The 21,108-nt window shown below is 42.9% G+C and overlaps 1 protein-coding gene across 2 annotated transcripts in view; it reads left to right on the top strand.

The window, feature by feature from the left end:
- The first annotated feature begins 4,713 nt into the window (after window positions 1-4,713).
- klhl6 (kelch-like family member 6) overlaps window positions 4,714-21,108 on the top strand; it is a 53,461-nt gene continuing 37,066 nt past the window's right edge. For both annotated transcript variants that reach the window (XM_072255697.1, XM_072255698.1), the window contains exon 1: window positions 4,714-5,068. In XM_072255697.1, coding sequence (XP_072111798.1) covers window positions 4,809-5,068 — 260 coding nt within the window. In that variant the 5' untranslated portion in view covers window positions 4,714-4,808. The remainder of the gene's footprint in view (window positions 5,069-21,108) is intronic.

A 21,108-nucleotide genomic window follows, 5' to 3' on the forward strand; every position in this document is an offset into this window, starting at 1 on the left:
TGACAGGGCTCCTGGGTTCAAGGTTTCATTGTCCTCTTGACTCACATATGGAAAAACTAGCTGGATTCCAAATGCAAGGAGGAATTGACTGTTCTTGACACCAAGACAATATTTTACCAATCGTAAAATTGATGTTAATGAAGATCCATAAGAAACCTCTATAGAACAGGATCATTACTTGCGTTAAGAAGATAGTTATGAGTCATAGGGTCAGAAAACTATGGAAACAGTCCCATTGTGATGACTGTGAAGTTCTAAACTTGACCTTATGTCATGGTCTGGATCGGGTTCCCTTCAAATTTACTTCGTTTGTGTTACGATCTGGACCGTTGACTCCCTGTTTGCCTTTGGTTCCCTGTTTTCCCGTGTCCCTCCGGCTTGGTGATTAGAGGCAATTTACTCTCGGCTGAACTGGCAGTTTATAAGTCTCCGACTTTCAGCCGTTCGGCGCAAGAGCGTTAATGAAGTCACCAAAGGTACTGCGAGCCAATGTCATCTGGCCAGAGCCAACTAAGTTTCTTGCCGGAGCAAGCCTAGTCTCCCCCTGAATTAAGTGCCAGCAAGCTCCCTTCCCTTGCCAGAGCGGGTCAGTCAAAGTTAACCTGCCGGGGTGAGTCAAGAGCTTGCCGCTGCTTGGAGCGTACTTGGGCCCAGTTATAGTACTGTCCATTGTTGTGTGGTCTCCGTATCCATGTCCTGCATCTAAAAGGGGTCCCGGCCCTGTACCCTGGAAGGGTCCTGCCCTGTGTCAAGAAGAGTCCCGACTCCGTCCTGTGTCTAAGGAGGATTCCTGGCTCAGTGTTTTATGTCCTGTGTCTGAGTCTGTCCTGTGAATAAGAAGAGTCCCTGGCTCCGGAGGCTCCAAGTATCAAGCCCTGGCTCCAAAGTCCGCGTTCCGAATCCTGGCTCCAGGTCCGTGTTCTGAGTCCGGCTCCGGGTCCACGTTCCGAGTCCTAGCCCAGACCCTTAGTCCCAGCTTAGTCCAGGGCCTGAGTCCTTGCCCATTACGCTATTCCCACTTCTGCTTTGCTTTCCTTGTAACGAGCAATAAACTCAACTTAGTTAACCTCACAAGATGTGTTTGTGTCTTGCATTTGGGTCCACCCTTGCTCCCCACCACGTGACACCTTAAGCCCTAATGGATAAAAATAACCACAAGTACCCTCACTAAAGGGTGATTATACTGCAACTACACAATCTTCAAAGACTAGTTCACTCCCTTGTTTAATCTCCACAGTGAGTTTTAGTTGCCAATGCCCAACAATCTGAGTCCTCTAGGTCACCCCACCCTACCAAGGAGAAGATACTTCCAGTTCACAAAGCAGCTTAATCACAGGTCTACATTTTTAGTGATTCACGTTTAAATCCAAACAACATTCTTGAAACACATTCAAAATGCAGAGAGAATTTCTATCTTATAAAATATTTCGGGCACGATGACGGACTCTCCACTTCTCCCTCTCTCTCATCAGTGTGTTCAGTTCATCTACATTAGCCGTGCCGCTATCTTCTAGGAGCCTGTTGACCATAGTCTTGGGAGGGCGCCCAGGGTTCATCTTCCCAGGCTTGGGCTCCCATATGATGACTAGGCTGACAGGTAGCTCGGGGTGGCATAGACAGTGCCCCACTAGTTGCAGTCTTCTCGCCTCGATTTTCACGATGACTATATACAAAGTCTAATCTAGGGTTCCCAACCTTTTTTATGCCATGGATCAATACCATTAAGCAAGGAGTCCAGTGACAACAGGTTGAGAATCCCTGGTCTAACCTTTACCATAGAAATTCAACAATATTATAGTCATCTGGTTTTCAACCAGTCAACATCCCAAGGTGTGTCCATTCACCACAAAATGAATTAGATCAACATGTGCCCTGTAGCACCAAAACCAGCTTGGAAGCTGTAACTTGAGACCTGTAATTCTCTGGTGAAATGATATCATTTCTGCTAAATAGGGGCCGTGGACAATTCTGATCTGATGAAGACAGACGTGAGAAGCAGAGGAACATCTGGAGAAATTTCTGAAATGCCTGGTTCGCCGCTGTTGTTACTGTGCGATCGAGAATCTCCGGAGGGAAGGCCCCAAAATCCCCGGCTTTGCCTGCTGCTGGCGACCGAGGCTGAGGTCGAAGCGTTCAGATAGAGATGGTGCTCGGTACTCAGTGTCGGAGGGCTGATCAGAGCTTAAAGTTTTCGGCGACTCAGAGTCGGACATGGCAGGGAGAGTTTTCTTCCTTCTCCCGTCTGTGTGAGACGTGGGACTTTTGAGAAACTTTCAACTTTTTTACTGTGCCTTGGCCTGTTCTTCATCAAGTTATGGTATTGTTGCACTGTTGTAACTATATGTTATAATTATGTGGTTTTGTTAGTTTTTCAGTCTTGTTCTGTCCTGTGTTTCTGTGATATCACACCGGAGGAGATATTGTATCATTTCTTAATGCATGCATTACTAAATGACAATAAAAGAGGACTATGTGTCCTCATAATCTAATTTAATTCACCTCCTGATCCTCCAAAACCTTTCCTCCATCAACAAGGCACAAGAAGTGTGATGGAATACTCACCACTTGCTGTGGTTCCAACCACAATCAAAATCTTCAGCACCTTTCAGTATAACAAACAATCTGCTAAACAAATGCAGCAGGTAGAGCAGCACCTGTGTGGGGAAAGGAACTGGGTCCTAATGTGCATCAGGACCAGTACTGGCTCCTAATGTACAGTTTTTATCTGAAATGCCAATAATTCCCTTCTCCTTCCCAATGCTGTTCAACCCGTTGATTTCTTCCAGCAGATTGTTTGTCACTCCAGATTCTAGCTTCTGTAGTCCAGCATAAGACAACTCACTTGACCATTATCTCACCCACTGCCTCGTGCATTAACTCCTTCATCACTGTCATACTGTGGTTGCAAGGTTTGCAATGCACACCCTGAAACGTAGCAATTTTTCCAACATTTTCGGAATCATAACTCCTAACATGTGGAGACATGCAGAAGAAGACACCACTCTTTCTTGGTCACATATCATCTGGGCATGAGAAGCAGAGGGTTTGCTCAGTCATTCTGCAAGGTCAAAGCTGACGTATCTTGGCATCACTTTCTTGTACCACCCCGATAATTCTTGATTAACTTAATGCCCCAAAATCGATCAATCTCTGCTAAATACTGATATACTTAATGACTAAGACTCGACTTTCAAAGATATACTACTCTCTGGGTGGAAAAAAGGTTTCTTCACCACTGTTTCCTGAAAGCCAGCCACTTATTTTGATACCATGCCTCCTGGATCTCGACATCCAGCCAAGAAAAACATCAAATCTGTATCTATTCTGTCAAGTGCCTTTGATACAATGCAGTGATATCACCTCAATCTTCTAAACTCTGGAGAGTATAGACCAGTCTGCTTTATTTCTTCTCATACATATATCGAGACCATTCTTGGGCTCAATATTGCAAGTGTGCTCTCGTGTGTATCTATATAATAGAAAGAAGACATTACTCTTGTCCTCATGTCCTCTTGCAATTAAAGCCAAGATACTCTTTGCCTCAGTAATTGTTGGTACTATGTTTTCATTCCTTTATTGCCAGCAAAATCCAGGATCCTTCTTTCATTATTCATCTAATAGTCTCACCCAATGAGCTAAAATGATTAATGAAAATAGTTTGCTGTCACATGCTCTGGAGCACAAGAGGAAAGGCAATAATACAATCCTTGCCAACTATATTCATAACCCAAGTGTGGATTTTATAAAAGTGATAGGGCTGGAGTTTGCCTCAATGTCCAGCCACTATTCTACATGTCCAGCAAGCATTTGTTGGGAGCCCCGTGTATGAAATTAACTTCATCCCTTCCCGTTCTGACTAAATCTTTGATGGAACGATATCGAGATAGCTTAAATAAACATCCAAGCTTTTCCTTACCGTCTGAAATGTGTTGAGAGGACACAAGGGGCTGATGATTTCAACAACCTGATAGGTATGGCTTTTTGATAGGTTTGCCTCTTGTTATTCTTGTGACTAGATCTTGTTTGGGTTATTGATAATATTTGTCTTTGCACCTAAAGCTCCAACATAGCTTTGAAGCCTTCTTTTGCAAGAATAATTAACATCACTCCTGTATTTTTTATGTATAAAATGCAGTCAGCAGACTGAGTAATGCTGAGTAATCTTGATATAATTAACCTTTAGCTCCAGCAAATTCATATCTTGCACCAAATCATCTTTACATTAATGCCTGAGTTTTGTGATGTCAGCCAGTAGCATAGCACCACACGGTATACAGACTGCCCAGGTACCGAGGGACGGAATCTCAGCTATGGAATTTTCTTTGCAGGAGATGAAAAACTTCATAAGCTCCAGAAAAAAAAAAACAACTATTTGTCATCATCTTTTTGATCTGCAGACACTTGCTCTGGGAAAGTTTTGCTTTGAAACTATCTACCGCATGGTTTTATGATTCAGATCTTTACTGGAACTTTTTTTTCTGAGGTCTTCTAGGCCTTGCTTAGACTGTAGTGACTAATACCCTCCCGAAAAAGAATACTACCTCCTTATTGCACCAGATTCACAAATGTTAATTACATTAAAATTCAATTCACACCAAAGAAACTATCTGAACTCTGCAAAAACAAAAGCACGTTTTGACATGGAGAAAAAAAGATGAGAAAGTACGGCCCTTCCTGTTCCGTGTGTGTTGGTCACTGATAAGAAGCAAGTCATGAACAGGAAATCCGTTAAAGGCCAACATTCAACCAACTCTGAAGTTGCAGCTACACTCAGTGGAAAAAATAATTAGACGGTAGTTGTATGCAAAATGGCAGACATAGTAGAAAATAGTACAGATCAGACAGACAGCCACCAAGAGGTGAAACAAGACCAGAGTGTGGAACGAATGACTGGGAGCTCGTCCGACGGGAAGATGACATTTGACGACAGTGGGCTCTCTGCTCTTCTGCACAGTGGCTTGGAGAATCTGAGGCTGGAGAGATCCCTGACTGATGTTGTACTATGTGTGGACAATAGTGAGTTCTCCTGTCACAGGGTGGTCTTGGCGGCAGCGAGCAGTTACTTCAGGTATGCACAAGATAGACCGAGGTTTCTTTCTTCTTGTAGCAGTCATGTTCGATACTTCCTCTGCATTGCTGTCGCAAACAAGCCTTCAGCCGCAGAGAATTACTGCTTCAGAATTTACTCTGTAAAACTCTTTACCATGCTGTCCTCTCTTAAGAAGCTCCTTAAAACTTCCAGCTTTAATCAAACTTTTGCTTACCTGGCCTAACATTCCATTAAGTGACTTATTGTTAAATTTGTGCTTGTTAAGTATCTTGGAATGATTTTACACTTACATAATCACGTACTTGTTCGTTTGAATTAACATGTTCCATGGGAGATGTTTACTGGGGTTTAGATTTTGTAGTCTTAAAAAAATGAGACAAGTAAGAATTGAGTAACAATTTTCCATGCCTCACTGTTCACTTTTTTCATGGTTAAATTGCCAACCTTGTTAAATAAGGCTTGTGTCATCTGATTATTCTGCCATCTCACTGTGGTTTCCTCTTACACACAATGAATGTGGATTTGAAACTATTATGACAACAGATTGGGGAAATACAAGAAGAGAGGTTTATGAGGAAACAGAGTAAAGATCCTGTCGCTATTGCAAGTAGACCAGGATAAAAATAAGAATATGAACAAAATTGTTGTTGCCATTTTCCTTGAGCAGTAACATTTGTTAGTTTTCAAATAATCCAAAAAAAGGGTTTCTCAGGAAACAGGTTAACTCAAATGATCAACCACTTGTATTAATCTAACACCCCTATAATACGGTGAACAACATCCCAGGTTACTTCACATGCACAAATTTAACAATGAGCTGCAAAATTTAGTAACAGCTCAAGTAAATAAAAGCCCATTTAGTTATTCTAAATGGTAAGAAAGAGTGAAATATTAGAAAATCTTCTCATGTAATTTGGCTTATGATATCTGGATTAGGAGCTATACAATCTCATCTCACCTTCCAGCTTGGCTATGAATCAGCATACACCTTATCATCAGATTCAATATTTTAAATAAAGGATAAAAACTACATGACATCTTTCATATTACCAAAGATGTCATTAGTACAACCAAACCAACAGATTGTTTACAATATTCTTAAAATAATTAAGAAAGAAATCATGGTAGCTAATTTGCATACAGCTCACAGAAACAGCTGGCAGCTCGTAACCACTAACTTAATTTCAGATGGATAAATTTTAACATGGGTGATATACGTATTACTTCATTTCCAGGAGAATAGTACATGGACTGCTGACTATTTTCACCATTTGTAGACTATCGCATAAAGTGAAAATGGCTTTTCTGTTACTGGTTAAGGATGAGTATTGGCCAAGACCTCAGGAGAACACTTTTGAATTATTAAAGTGAAAGAAGATAAAAACTTCACCTGAAAATTACCATGTCAGATCATGCAGCACTTCCGCCCAGTAGAGATTTTTTTTTGTTATTTTGTGCCTTGGCGGGTGGCAATTACCGTTTTTCTTAGCATTGTCTTTTTTTTAATGAGGCCGAGTTGCTTACTCGACACTCAGCCCAGCATGGATGGAAAATGTGCAAGGAGCCAGTCAGATTTGAACCCGGGACCATTCTTCTCGAAGTCTGGACTTCACCACCAACTGGCCTAATATAGTGTAGAAAAGTATTTAATGGCAACTTTTGGTCATATAGAAGAATAGTCTGTGGCTTGGTGATCATCTCTGTGTTAGACATTGTTTGATGTAGCTCAGATATCTCACTGGACTGAAAGTCGCTGTAGGTGAAAGCAAACTGAGAAGGTGCAAAATTTGTTGGCCCCTTCTCTTAGTGTCTTCTTTTTAGCTAACTAAATCATCTGCCTCCACTAGCCCTCCTCAATTGAAACTTCCAGGTTTCTCAGCTGTCTCACACTTGATTGTTTCAACGTCTTTGTAGCTCACAATGTATCCCTTAAAGAGACACAAACAGCCAATCCAAACTCTATATAGGAATGAGCTGGCCTTTCTATTAGAGGCTGAAGGTAGTTGTCAATATGGTGTGGATGAAGTCACCAATGAAGATCTAGCGCACTTTGCCTTGATCCCCAGGTGCAGACGGCTCAACAGTTTTCCATCTGAAGCCAATACATTTTGAAGCCAATACATTTTCACTGTTGTTGATATATAATGAGTTGAAGATATATATTAACAACAGTGAAAATGTATTGGCTTCAAAATACAAATCCATTTGACATTGCTGTGCAGCTTGAAACATTATCTTGTTGCACAATGATTCCCCCTGTTGTCTTTAAAGGAGGAGATTACTCTTAGCTGATTCAGTGGGTAGCTGGGTTTCTTCAGCAAGCATTTCAAATAAAACACTCGTGTTCATGTAATCAATGTCCTGGTGAAATCATAAAACTTACTTTTGTTTGACACATTTTTCGAAACTGCCAAACCAGGTGATCAGATTACTTGTGGATCTCTTGGTTCTAAACCCATTCATTCTTTAATGAGGCACAACATGGCCAGAGCAATACAGGCAAATAATTCTCTACCACTTCCCCCACCGCTTTCCCGATACTCCTCAGGGAACTGCTACAATTGTTATGACATTCTTCTTCTTATACAAGGTGAGAAGCATTCCATCTAGCAATCCCCTCACTCTAACATTGATGGGTAAGCTGAAGGAGGGCTGGTTACCTGTGATTGATGCTTTCAGGTAGTTTGTTATCCTCAGCCAGAGTTTTGTCATGGCAACCAGGTTGACACTTTACTAGGCTGCTCCGTTCCAGTTTCACTATCTGCAGTGTCTAGAGCTTCTTTGCTGATATGTATCCCTCTCCAGATGTTTATTGTGATCTCTGTGCCGAAGTTTAAGGTTAGATTATGTGCACAGGATGGAATTGGTGTTTCAACCATTTTCCTTTGACTGAGAAACAAGTGGTACTGCTGAACCAGACTGGTACCTGAATGCAGCTCGCATTGTGAAGAAAGCAATGTCCAGAGTAACGGTGGGGGTGCTGGCCCAGTATGGATCATTATATGAGAGTGTTTCTCTATAGATTACTTTGAGAATTTTGACTTCTCTCTCGGTCATTTTGTAGGGGGTGACTCCCTGTGGCTTGCAGTCTAGAGAGTGATGGTGCTGGGGTCCACTGTGGGTAGAGTGATTCACTTCTGCGTACATGAGAAATGACCCCAAAGTGTGCTAAGCTAGCACACTGCTCTGCCAATGGACTAAAGCAATGTGAACAGTATGTAATGTAGGAATCACTATGACAAGGTTCCACAAACAGAACTTTGATCGCAGTCTGACAGTCAGTTTCTGTGAATCTGATTGAGGTGAAAATCACAAATTTGACCAATAGTCCAAGAAAAACTTTGCTCTTTAAGTAGTCTTACTTTCTCTTATTTTGCTTGAAAGGTGTAACATCCCATCAGAAAGTTATCAACTCCGACAGTTGTGACAAAAGGCCAGCCTCAGCCTATGAAGTGCAACTTGAACCTACGGTTCTCAGACTTGTAGGCAAAATTGTGAATGCTAAACCACATCTAACTCTGGTAACTTCAGGCTTACGGCAGAGGTCCAGATTGGAGAAGACCTTAAGTATTGGACATTTGTGGTTATCACGACTACTGGAAGGATTTGAGAGCAATAGGGAGAGAATGCAGAAGAGATTCACCAGGGCGTTACCTGAAAGCTGTAGTCATTGGATACACTGAGTTTATTCTCAGTGTAACATTGTGGGATTGTGAGTAACTGTTGTCGCATAAACAAAGTCACTAGAGCGAAGCACTGGTAGATATGAACCAGTCTCTTTATTCAACAAAATGACACATAGCAGGCATCATATTGAGACCTGTTTTGGAGGAAAAAGGCCTACTTGACTCAATTCGGCATGACTTAATTCTTTGTTAAAGATCAAAGGACAGTTCAGGACAATTTAATATTTACAATGCATCCACAATGCTTCCTTTGAACTGCACACAACCTTCAACCTCCCTCTTTGCACCCACACCACAAATATCCAAATGATGACTTTTAATTAGCATTGTCTGCTCTTCCAATTAACTGTAGTTCACAGTTCTTAGGAACATTGTTCAGAGCTTCATTTTAAATTTAATCTACAGTCTACATTCATATTTGAAGACTGGCAGTTGAAATCAGTTGCTGAGGTTACCTGCTACATGTGCTAACCCCAAAATGTTCCCAAACAGTGACCTTATAGAGGTTTATAAACCTGCAAGGGGAATGGATAAGACAGGCCATCAAAGATTTCTTTCCCAGGGCAGACAGAATTAGAGAGCATACACTTAAAGTGAGAGAGGAGAAATTTCAAGGAGATCTGAGGGGCAAGTTTTTCCATACAGAGGTTGATGATTATCTGGGACAAGCTGCCAGAGGAGATAGTAGAAGTAGATAAAATAACATTTAAATGACATTTGGACAGGTATGTGTCAGAAAAACATGGAAGAATATGTGCTTAATGCAAGCAAACAGGATTAAAGTCAATTAGCAGCACAGTCAGCGGGGATGAGATGAGTTGAAAGGACTCATTTCTATGCTGCACAATCCATGATCCTCTGAAGAGAGCTTGGAGAAGGAGTGGTGCCTTGTTTGGGAAAGTAATTTATGGTTGCAGGTCACAGAGCAAGTATTGGTTAACATTTTTAGAATGAAACCAGGAACTGTATTTCAAACAGATAAACACAAATGGGAAAGCTTCTCAGCTCTGGCTGAAAAAAGAAGTGAAGAACAGTATTAGATCCAAAGGGGAGTTAGGTAAGAGCAACGCATGCAACAAACAAGATGCTGGAGGAAATCAGCAAGTCAGGCAGCATCTGTCAAAGGAAACCAACAGTCAATGTTGTGGGTTGAAACCCTTTATCAGATAAAGAGCCTCAGCATGAAACGTTAACTGTTCGTTTCCTCTCATACGTAGATGCTGCCTGACCTGGAGGAGTTACATAAAGTTGCCAGAAAAGTAGCAAGCCTGAGAATTGGGAGCAGTTTAGAATCCAGCAAACAAGAAAGTTTAAGAGATTGGTTAAAGGAATAAGAAGATGAGGCTAAAACTCCAATGAACTCAAACGCAGACTGCAAAATCTATAAGTAGACAAAAAGAAAACGAAAGATTAGTGAAAGCAAATGTAATAAGAGGCTAACATGCAAAATTAAAACACATGAGCCCTTTGTCCCACAATGTTGTGCCAACCACTTAGTCTACTCCAAGATCAACCTAACCCTTCTCTCCCACATAGCCCCCTGTTTCTATTATCCATGTACCTGTATAAGAGTCTCAAAATGCCTTGAAGAAGAGTCTCGGCCTGAAACGTTAACTGTTTACTCTTTTCCAATGCTGTTCCTCCAGCATTTTGGGTGTTGCTTTGGATTTCCAGCATCTGCAGATTTTCTTCTGTTTGCGATGTGTCAACAGGAGAACATAAGAAGTTGCAAAATGCAGGGCCACATGGCATGCCCTGCAGGTCAAGTTCTGCTAATGAGGGGGGAGATTATTTTAACCACAGCAACACACATTAAAGTTGCTGGTGAACACAGCAGGCCAGGCAGCATCTCTAGGAAGAGGTACAGTCGATGTTTCGGGCCGAGACCCTTCGTCAGGACTAACTAAAGAAAGAGCTAGTAAGAGATTGAAAGTGGGAGGGGGAGGGGGAGATCCAAAATGATAGGAGAAGACAGGAGGGGGAGGGATGGAGCCAAGAGCTGGACAGGTGATTGGCAAAAGGGATATGAGAGGATCATGGGACAGGAGGCCTAGGGAGAAAAAATATAATCCAGTCTGAGTGTGGTTTCATCTTTACAGTAGAGGAGGCCGTGGATAGACATGTCAGAATGGGAATGGGATGTGGAATTAAAATGTGTGGCCACTGGGAGATCCTGCTTTCTCTGGCGGACAGAGCGTAGGTGTTCAGCAGAACAATCTCCCAGTCTGAGTTGGGTCTCGCCAATATATAAAAGGCCACATCGGAAGCACCGGACGCAGTACATCACCCCAGCCGACTCACAGGTGAAGTGTCGCCTCACCTGGAAGGACTGTTTGGGGCCCTGAATGGTGGTAAGGGAGGAAGTGTAAGGGCATGTGTAGCACTTGTTCCACTTACAAGGATAAGTGCCAGGAGGGAGATCAGTGGGGACGAATGGACAAGGGAGTCGTGTAGGGAGCGATCCTTGCGGAAAGCAGAGGGGAGGAGGGAAAGATGTGCTTAGTGGTGGGATCCCGTTGGAAGTTACGGAGAATAACATGTTGGACCCGGGGGCTGGTGGGGTGGTAGGTGAGGACCAGGAGAACCCTATTCCTAGTGGGGTGGCGGGAGGATGGAGTGAGAGCAGATGTGCGTGAAATGGGGAAGATGCGTTTAAGAGCAGAGTCGATAGTGGAGGAAGGGAAGCCCCTTTCTTTAAAAAAGGAGGACATCTCCCTCATCGTGGAATGAAAAGCCTCATCCTGAGAGCAGATGTGGCGGAGACGGAGGAATTGCGAGAAGGTGATGGCATTTTTGCAAGAAACAGGGTGAGAAGAGGAATAGTCCAGATAGCTGTGAGAGTCAGTAGGCTTATAGTAGACATCAGTGGATAAGCTGTCTCCAGAGATAGAGACAGGAAGATTTAGAAAGGGAAGGGAGGTGTCGGAAATGGACCAGGTAAACTTGAGGGCAGGATGAAAGTTGGAGGCAAAGTTAATAAAGTCAACGAGCTCAGCATGCGTGCAGGAAGCAGCGCCAATGCAGTCGTCGATGTAGTGAAGGAAAAGTGGGGGACAGATACCAGAATAGGTTCAGAACATAGATTGTTCCACAAAGCCAACAAAAAGGCAGGCATAGCTGGGACCCCTGCAGGTGCCCATAGCTACACCTTTAGTTTGGAGGATGTGGGAGGAGCCAAAAGAGAAAGTATTAAGAGTGAGGACTAATTCCGCTAGATGGAGCAGAGTGGTGGTAGAGGGGAACTGATTAGGTCTGGTCCCCACTTTTCCTTCGCTACATCGACGACTGCATTGGCGCTGCTTCCTGCATGCATGCTGAACTCGTTGACTTTATTAACTTTGCCTCCAACTTTCACCCTGCCCTCAAGTTTACCTGGTCCATTTTCGACACCTCCCTCCCTTTTCCAGATCTTTCTGTCTCTGTCTCTGGAAACAGCTTATCTACTGATGTCTACTATAAGCCTACTGACTCTCACAGCTATCTGGACCATTCCTCTTCTTACCCTGTCTCTTGCAAAAATGCCATCACCTTCTCGCAATTCCTCCGTCTCCGCCGCATCTGCTCTCAGGATGAGGCTTTTCATTCCAGGCTGAGGGAGATATCCTCCTTTTTTAAAGAAAGGGGCTTCCCTTCCTCCACCATCAACTCTGCTCTCAAACGCATCTCCCCCATTTCACGCACATCTGCTCTCACTCCATCCTCCCGCCACCCCACTAGGAATAGGGTTCCCCTGGTCCTCACCTACCACCCCACCAGCATCCGGGTCCAACAAATTATTCTCCGTAACTTCCGCTACCTCCAACGGGATCCCACTACTAAGCACATCTTTCCCTCCCCCCACTCTCTGCTTTCCGCAAGGATCACTCCCTACGCGACTCCCTTGTCCATTCGTCCCCCCCATCCCTCCCCACTGATCTCCCTCCTGGCACTTATCCTTGTAAGCGGAACAAGTGCTACACATGCCCTTACACTTCCTCCCTTACCACCATTCAGGGCCCCAGACAGTCCTTCCAGGTGAGGTGACACTTCACCTGTGAATCGGCTGGGGTGATATACTGCGTCCCGTGCTCCCGATGTGGCCTTTTATATATTGGTGAGACCCGACGCAGACTGGGAGATCGTTTTGTTGAACATCTACGCTCTGTCCGCCAGAGAAAGCAGGATCTCCCAGTGGCCACACATTTTAATTCCACATCCCATTCCCATTCTGACATGTCTATCCACGGCTTCCTCTACTGTAAAGATGAAGCCACACTCAGGTTGGAGGAACAGCACCTTATATTCTGTCTGGGTAGCCTCCAACCTGATGGCATGAACCTTGACCTCCTTAACTTCCGCTAATGCCCCACCTCCCCCTCGTACCCCATCCATTATTTATTTATATACACACATTCTTTCTCTCACTCTCCTTTTTCTCTCTCTGTCCCTCTGACTATACCTCTTGCCCATCCTCTGGGTTCCCCCCCTCCCCCTTTTCTTTCTCCCTAGGCCTCCTGTCCCATGATCCTTTCATATCCCTTTTACCAATCACCTGTCCAGCTCTTGGCTGCATCCTTCCCCCTCCTGTCTTCTCCTATCATTTTGGATCTCCCCCTCCCCCTCCCAGTTTTAAATCTCTTACTAACCCTTCCTTCAGTTAGTCCTGATGAAGGGTCTCAACCTGAAACGTCGACTGTACCCCTTCCTAGAGATGCTGCCTGACCTGTTGCGTTCACCAGCAACTTTGATGTGTGGTGCTTGAATTTCCAGCATCTGCAGAATTCCTCGTGTTTGCGTTATTTTAACCGTAACTATTTTTTTTTACAAAGTTTTGGCTGTTGTGCAAAGTAGCAATTCAGAAGACTGACACCCAGTTTCCTGTAAATTCAAACAAAAACAGAAAATGCTGGAAATACTCAACAGGTCAGACAACATCTGTGGAAAGAGTGACAGAGTTAGTGTTTCGGTAAAATAATCTTGCATCACATCTCTTCAGATGAAGGGTCTTCAAGTTGAAACATTAACTCTGTCACCTAGTGAATATTTCCAGCATTTGCCTATTTTACTTGAGATTTCCAGTCGCTGCAGATTTTTGCTTTTCTGTATCAGTAAATGTAGTTGTTCTGTAGTCTCATGCATCAAGCAATTGATTGGTTGCATTATCAGCTCCATTAAATACTTCTATGATTTTCTATTAAAAAACATGGGAGCATTTTATTAGGAGGTACAATAAGAGCACAATATACTTACACTGCCAGTGAATGTGGAATATTGCTCAGGAGAGTTAATAAACTGAACATCAATGAGATTGTGTTTATCTTCAGCTTCTGATACCTTTGGTCCATAAGTTTGCAAGTTCTCATAGTGACCATCCATGCCAGATGTTTACGTGATCCAAGAGCCCCAGTTTGATATTTGGGATCCAAGTTTCTCTATGTTGTATATTTAATAATTCAGTAATATTGTAAATATATTGTTTGATTAAGCATTCTTTGTTGTTTACATAATTCATGTAAAAGTATGTGAATGGCATACGTCATCGCATCACCACGTCATATGTGGGTGTCTCAATAAACTAAAGAATGAAGTAGACACGTTTATTTCCAGCTCTGTGTTTTTCTTTTGGTTAGTTCCTAGAGGTACAAAACATAACAGTGGCAATGAGTAAGTTTTAAATTTAACCCGAGACGACTACCTATTTATTGAAGCGCAGCGTGTTTTTTCTTTACAAGAAGAGAGAGACGTCGGAGTTAAAAAGTAAAGTGCAGCTCATGCCCCTCCAGAAAAGAAGAAAGATGGCCAAGTTAAAAAAATGCAGAAAATGGAAGAAATTCACAGGTTGAAAAAGAGTGAGTTTTGGATTAAAATAAGAATAATTTTGAAAAAAACAAATATGTCTGGCTACATTGGAAAGATAGATGCATACGATTGCACAGCACATAACTGGGAGGTGTATACTGACTGAATAGAGCGGATTTTGAAGCAAGTGAAAGAGGCAATGAACAAAAAGTGCCAGTTTTGCTGAGTACAACAGGTGGAAGAGCAGAGAGTTTGCTTAGAATTTTAACTGTTCCAACCAAACCAGCCTGAATGAGCTTTGCTGATAATGTTAAAGTAATACAGAAACATTTAGAACCAAGACTATTGCTGATTGAAGAATGCTTTACATTTCATAAGCGGAATCAAAAGGAAGGGGAGTCCATTTCAGCGTATGTGGCTGAATTGAAGAGATTGTCTGAGCATTGTCAGTTCATTGATGGGCTTAATGATGCACTGAGGGATAATTTAATTTGTAGAAATTTGTGGAATGGAAAGCAATCAAAAACAGCTCTTAACTGAAGCATAAATCACATTTAATGATAACAGCAGCCAGAGATGCAATTGAGTTGCGGCTGGGAATGAAAGTGAGTGTGAAGAAAATTGCAACATCTAAACAGAAACCTGCTTGGTCAAGCAAATTGTGTTACTGTTGTAGCAGGAGCTCACATACACCACACCAAAGCAGGTTTAAAGGAAAAACTTGCAGAAAATACAACAAAATAGAACACATACAAAAGTGGACTAAGCTGAAGCCTAACTACATATGGAGACTGAAAAAGTGTCCAAAGTGTTTCTCCCCATAAGCACTCACAAAGAGCTTTATCGCTATAATACGCTTATTTTGGGGGTGGCATCTGCATCTGCACTCTGGCCGAAAGCTGTGGATGAGGTGCTACAAGGCTGCCCAGGCACTCAGTGTTACCTGGCTGACATCATTGTTTCTGGTGAGGATGACAAAGAACATCTACAAAATCTAAAGTCAGTGTTAAAAAGCTTGGAAGATTATGGGCTCAGAGTTCAATGCAACATGTGTGAGTTTTTTAAACCAAGCATCACTTACTGTGGTCACACAATTGATGCACAAGAATTATACAAGTTTGCTGAGAAAAATCAAGCAGTGGTGGATACCCAAAGGATGTGCCACAGTTGCAGTCCTTTTTAAGATTTGTCAAATACTATTACAGGTTCCTGCCAAAACTGGCTACTGTGCTCCAACTCTTGAACTCATTACTATAGATCAGGAATAAATGGCAATGGACAATATAGGATTGGGTGGCTTTCCAAAAGGTAAAGAAATGGTGATATCAGGCACTGTAATCACACATTATGATCCACATTATGAAGCTTGCTTGTGACACCTCACTTTATGGTATAGGTGTAGTCATGTCACATGTTATGAGGATGGAAGTGAATGCTACATAGCCTTTACATCACATTCCCTTACCACTGCAGAGAAAAACACTGGACAACAAAAACTTTGTGTTCTGAATACTTTTGGGTGTATATTATGCACTTTGGGCTGCTGATCATGAAAATCACCATGAAATTTCCGTATCACACACCATTTTTAAAATCGCCTATATTTATTATTTCAATTCATAACTCAAGTCAGAATATCTGATGCCAAGATTAAGGAAGGCATTTTTTGTTAGTCTACAAATCAAGCAGGTCATAAATGGCAGGCAATTTGAAGAACTTCTAGTGCGAGTGGAGAAAATCGCATGGAAAGAGGTTGAGAATTTTCTTGGCAATTACAGAGCACACCAAACCTCGTGCAGATGGTTGACAACGCGTTTCAAGCATACAAAACCATTCATTTTCTGCATTCCCATTTAGGCTTCTCTGCAAATCTTGGCTCTGTCAGTGATGAGCATGGTAAAAGAATTCATCAGGACGTTGTGGTCATGGAGAAATGGTAACAGGGCAACTGGAATCCATCAATACTGGCAGATTATCCTTGGACACTTAAGTGAGAAGCCTCAGACACTGAGTACAAACAAAAATAATCAATGAAATATTTTTAGCTTAGTGGAACTATTGCAAAGAGTCAACACCATTAAACACATTATATTTAATAAAAGTTAATTTCTTGTTTCTCCAAATTCCTATGTGATACGAATAGTCAGAAATTATATTTGTGTCTAGCTTCCGGTGGTCTATCATAAACAGAATAAAAATTCTGAGGAAGCAGCACTTAAAAAAAATTGTTGTCCAGGGAAATTAGACACAGATTGACAGAGAAGACTTGAGTCTGGTTTTACGTGTGAAACATTTCAATCAGTACTTGCATGGGAGAGAGTTTACTGATCATCAGCTACTAGTGTCCATTTTCAATCCACAAATGAGTGTTCCACTAACAGCAGCAGCAGCACAATTGCAAAGGTGGGCCCTATTTCTCGGAGGATCCAATTACAAGATCAAATTTAAGAGGGCAGCTAATCCTGGAAGTGCTGATGGATTGTCCCATTTAACTTTGGAAAAGGAAATACCTGAAAAATTTACAAGAGAGGACATTCCTAAAGCAAATTGAAAGCCTCCCAATTACAGCAGAGGTGATCCAAAGAGAAACCAGAAAAGACCCTACACTGTCACATGTCTATATGGCCACCCAAAATGGCTGGAATGTGTAGCAGAAACCCCAGATCCTTCATTTTTGCCAGCACATGGTTGAACTTGCCATAGAATGGGGTTGCCAGATTTGGGGATTTAAAGTTGCTGTACTTTCCAAATGGTGCAGCGCCCAAGCTCATCATGTCTCTTCTAACTAGGCGCATAGCATATGATTCGTAGATACGTGGTGAGGCTTTAATCTCTTCCACGGAAGATGGCCGTTGGCTCATAAGGAGCTCATCCGCCCTTTGTCAGGTCTTGTTTTTTTTCAGTCCTGCTGGGTGTCCTCACACCCACCTCACCAGGCTAAGTCCGGTGGGGGAGCCAGCCCAAGTCGCCGACCACTCGACCACGGCTCCCGGCCTGCACCTGCCCAAGGCCTCCGCCTAAGGAAGGGCCGAGCTCAAAGAAGCGGCCGCAGCTGGAGGCCGACATGGCCCCGGGCTCGAGTTTGGCGGGGGTGGCAGCATGCGGTGCCAAGGCGGCCAGCGAGAACAAACTGGAGGAGAGGCTGTACTCGGTGCTGTTGCAAGATCGAAGAAGATGGAGGTGCATAGCCGCCAACCCTGGATTCAGGACGGCACCCACTGACTGACTGACCTTCCAAACTGAGAATGTAAGTGTTGGAGGAGCTATATATCGGTCATCTGGGTGTGGTAAAAGTGAAAACACTGACCCCAAAAGCCTTGTTTGGTGCTCTGGGATAAATCAACGGATCAAGCAGCTTGCCATGCACTGTTCGTGATGCCAACATGGTCAGAAGATGCCAAGAGCAGTGGCTCTCCATCCTGGGAACGGCCTGCATTTCCCTTGTAGAGGATTCCTGTGGATTTTGCCAGACTATTCGTAAGAACATAAGAAATAGGAGCAGGAGTAGGCCATCTGGCCCATCGAGCCTGCTCCACCATTCGATGAGATCACCGCTGATCACAAATGAGCACAGATTTCTTGGTAGTAGACAAAGTGGCCAGAAGTGTTCCCAATAGCCTCCACCACAGCCTCGCACACTGCTGATATGTTGAGAAGCTGCTTCTAAAGGACTGGTGTTACTTAGTCAGTGATAATGGACCACAGTTTGTTGCTGAACAGTTTGAGTCACTCCTGAAAATGAATGAAATAAGACATATTACATCTGCACCGTACCACCCATCTACCAATGGCTTGGTGAAAGGGTTTGTCCGGAGTCTAAAGAACGCACTGTGAGCAATGTCAGCAGAATCAGAAACTTGCCAATTTCCACCTTGAATATCACAATGCAGTACATCTCACAACCAATAACTCACCAGCTGTTCCTTGCTGTGCCTTGCACTCATGCTTGGATCTCCTTAATCCATATCTCAGAAGAAGCATGCAGGACAAACATTTGAGACAAATTGAGGGGTCCTCAAACAAAAAGGATCGGTGTTGCATTCCTGGACAAGCGGTCCTGGTGTGGGACTACAGAGGTGGTCAAAAGTGGGTACTTGACAAGATTAAGGGCAGAACTGGACCTCTCTCCTACGGAGTGGAGATTGTGTCTTATATCATCTGGAGATGATGCATCAATCAATAGAGGAGCGTAGAGTCAATTGTTAGAGAAGAAAGGTGTTTAGAGCTGTCAGAATAACCTTCTGTAATCCCAGAGTCAGCTCCTACAACCACCTTGGAGAAGGCATCAGAACTGGAGACTATTTTACAGCCATAAGTCTCACCTGCCAAGCAGAGTGATCCCCTTGTCAGGGACGGCGTTATCTGACAAGAGTAAGAAATTGTCTACACTACAGCAATTGAGTTTTTTGGCCTGAATGGTCCATTTAAAATTTACTAAGCTCTGAATGTCTATACAACACTCCAGCCAGACATGGTCCTGTGGTCCACAACAGCCAAGCTGGCATATGTTGTGGAATTGACAGTACCATGGGAAGATGGTATCGAAGAAGCTTATGAGAGGAAAAAGACCAAGTACTCTGAACTAGCAACTGAAGCTGCCCAGAATGGCTGGAAGACCAAGATTTTCCCTGTAGAGGTGGGATGCAGGGGATTCGTTGCTACATCTACAACCTGTCTATCGAAGAAGGTGGGGGTGAGGGGTCGCTCTCTCCAACAAGCAATGAATTCCTTGTCAAATGCAGCAGAAGAAAGCAGCAATTGGATTTGGATTAAAAGGAAAGACAACAACTGGGTGCAAGATGAAGTCAGGAGGGTATGGAACTGAGGGAGGTGTATCTGGGATGCCAGGTAGCACCGTTGAGCCCTCTGGAGACATCGTGGGCTTATCAACGAAACGCCAAAGAAGGAGGGTGCCCACCTGATGACCCCGATGATGTACCTACCCTCCCTCCTTGTCACCACTCCAAACCCACTGCCAACATCGAGAGTGCTGACTTACCATAGGGCTTGAAACATCAAGTCCTAGTAGCTCTACTATATAGTAGTTGTACTATATAGTAAACTGTGCGTGTGTGTGTGTGTGTGTGTGTGTGTGTGTGTGTGTGTGTGTAGATGACTAGACAGCAATACATTACCTCTTTGGTTATTTGATTTGAGTTACATTTTATATTGAGTTGGATTTTATTGCTAAGCAGGGAGGAGCATTGTGTATATAATATTTTGTTAATACTTGAGTCATATTGTAAAGATATTGTTTGAGCATTCTTTCTTGTTTACATAATTAATTATTTTTTTTGTAAAAGTAATGAGTGGCATATGTCATTACATCACCACATCATATGTGTACGCCTCACTAAATTAAAGAATGAAGTAAACACATTTATCACCCACTCTGTGTTTTTCTTTTGATTAGTTTCTAGAGTTACAAAACATAACACTGTACACCTGGAAAGGATGTCAGGACATATGACCTCTTTTCTTTACTCAACAGGCTTTGGGACTAGAATATGGCAGATAGTGCATAGTGTGGGGAAAATGTGAACTCGGAAAATTAGGCGTTGGGTGCTCTTATTCAGGAATGAAAGAAAATTAATATATAATTGCAGCAAGCAATTATGAAGTGAATTATACGTTAACTTTTGTGCAAAAGGGCTAGGAGTTTATCAAATTACGTCTTCTTCCATTTACAGGGCCTGGAAGAATACAGTACATGTGATTTAAAGGTCATGTTTTATTGGTTGATTCCAGGGTTAAATGGGTTGCCCTAGGAAGAGAGAATGAATAGAATGTGTCCATTCTCTCTGGGTAAAATTCATTCAGGTCTCACAGAATTGTCAGTTTGCAGCTGAGAGTCCACAGTTTGTTGTCTTGGTTTTAAGGCAGGGGGTTTGCCATAGGGAAAATTTACACAGTGGTTCTGGAATTTTTGGAATTTTTCATCTCAGAGGATGGTGGATGCTCCCTTACTGAGTTGATTTTGGGGATCAAGGAATATGGGGGGAAAATGGATTAGAGAAATGTAATCAATGGTATTGACCAGTATGGACGGGCTTCAGGAGATTGTTATAAGGCCTTCACCTGTTCCATTATAACTCTCAGTGACCATTTTATTAGCTACCTCCTGTACCTAATAAAGTGGCCACCGAGTCTATGTTCATGGTCCACTGCTGCAGGGCCCATCCACTTCAAAATTCAATGTGTTGTGTATTCAGAATTGCTCTTCTGCACACCACTGTTGTAACATGTAGTTATCTGAGTTACTGTCGCCTTCCTGTCAGCTTCAACCAGTCTGGCCATTCACCTCTGACCTCTCTCATTAACAAGGTGCTTTCACACACAGAATTGCCGCTTACAGAATGTTTTCTGTTTTTTTGCACTGTTCTGTGTACACTCTAGAGACTGTTGCCTGTGAAAATCCCAGGAGATCATCAGTTTCTGACATGCTAAAACCACTCTGTCTGGCACCAACAATCATTCCATGCTCAAAGTCACTTAGATCACATTTCTCCCCATTCTGATGTCTGGTCCAAACAACAACTGAACCTCTTGATCATGTCTGCATGCTTCTATGCTTTGAGTTGCTGCCACGTGATT

This window comes from Mobula birostris, chromosome 4, assembly GCF_030028105.1.
Source record: "Mobula birostris isolate sMobBir1 chromosome 4, sMobBir1.hap1, whole genome shotgun sequence".
In the NCBI taxonomy this organism is placed as follows: domain Eukaryota; kingdom Metazoa; phylum Chordata; class Chondrichthyes; order Myliobatiformes; family Myliobatidae; genus Mobula; species Mobula birostris.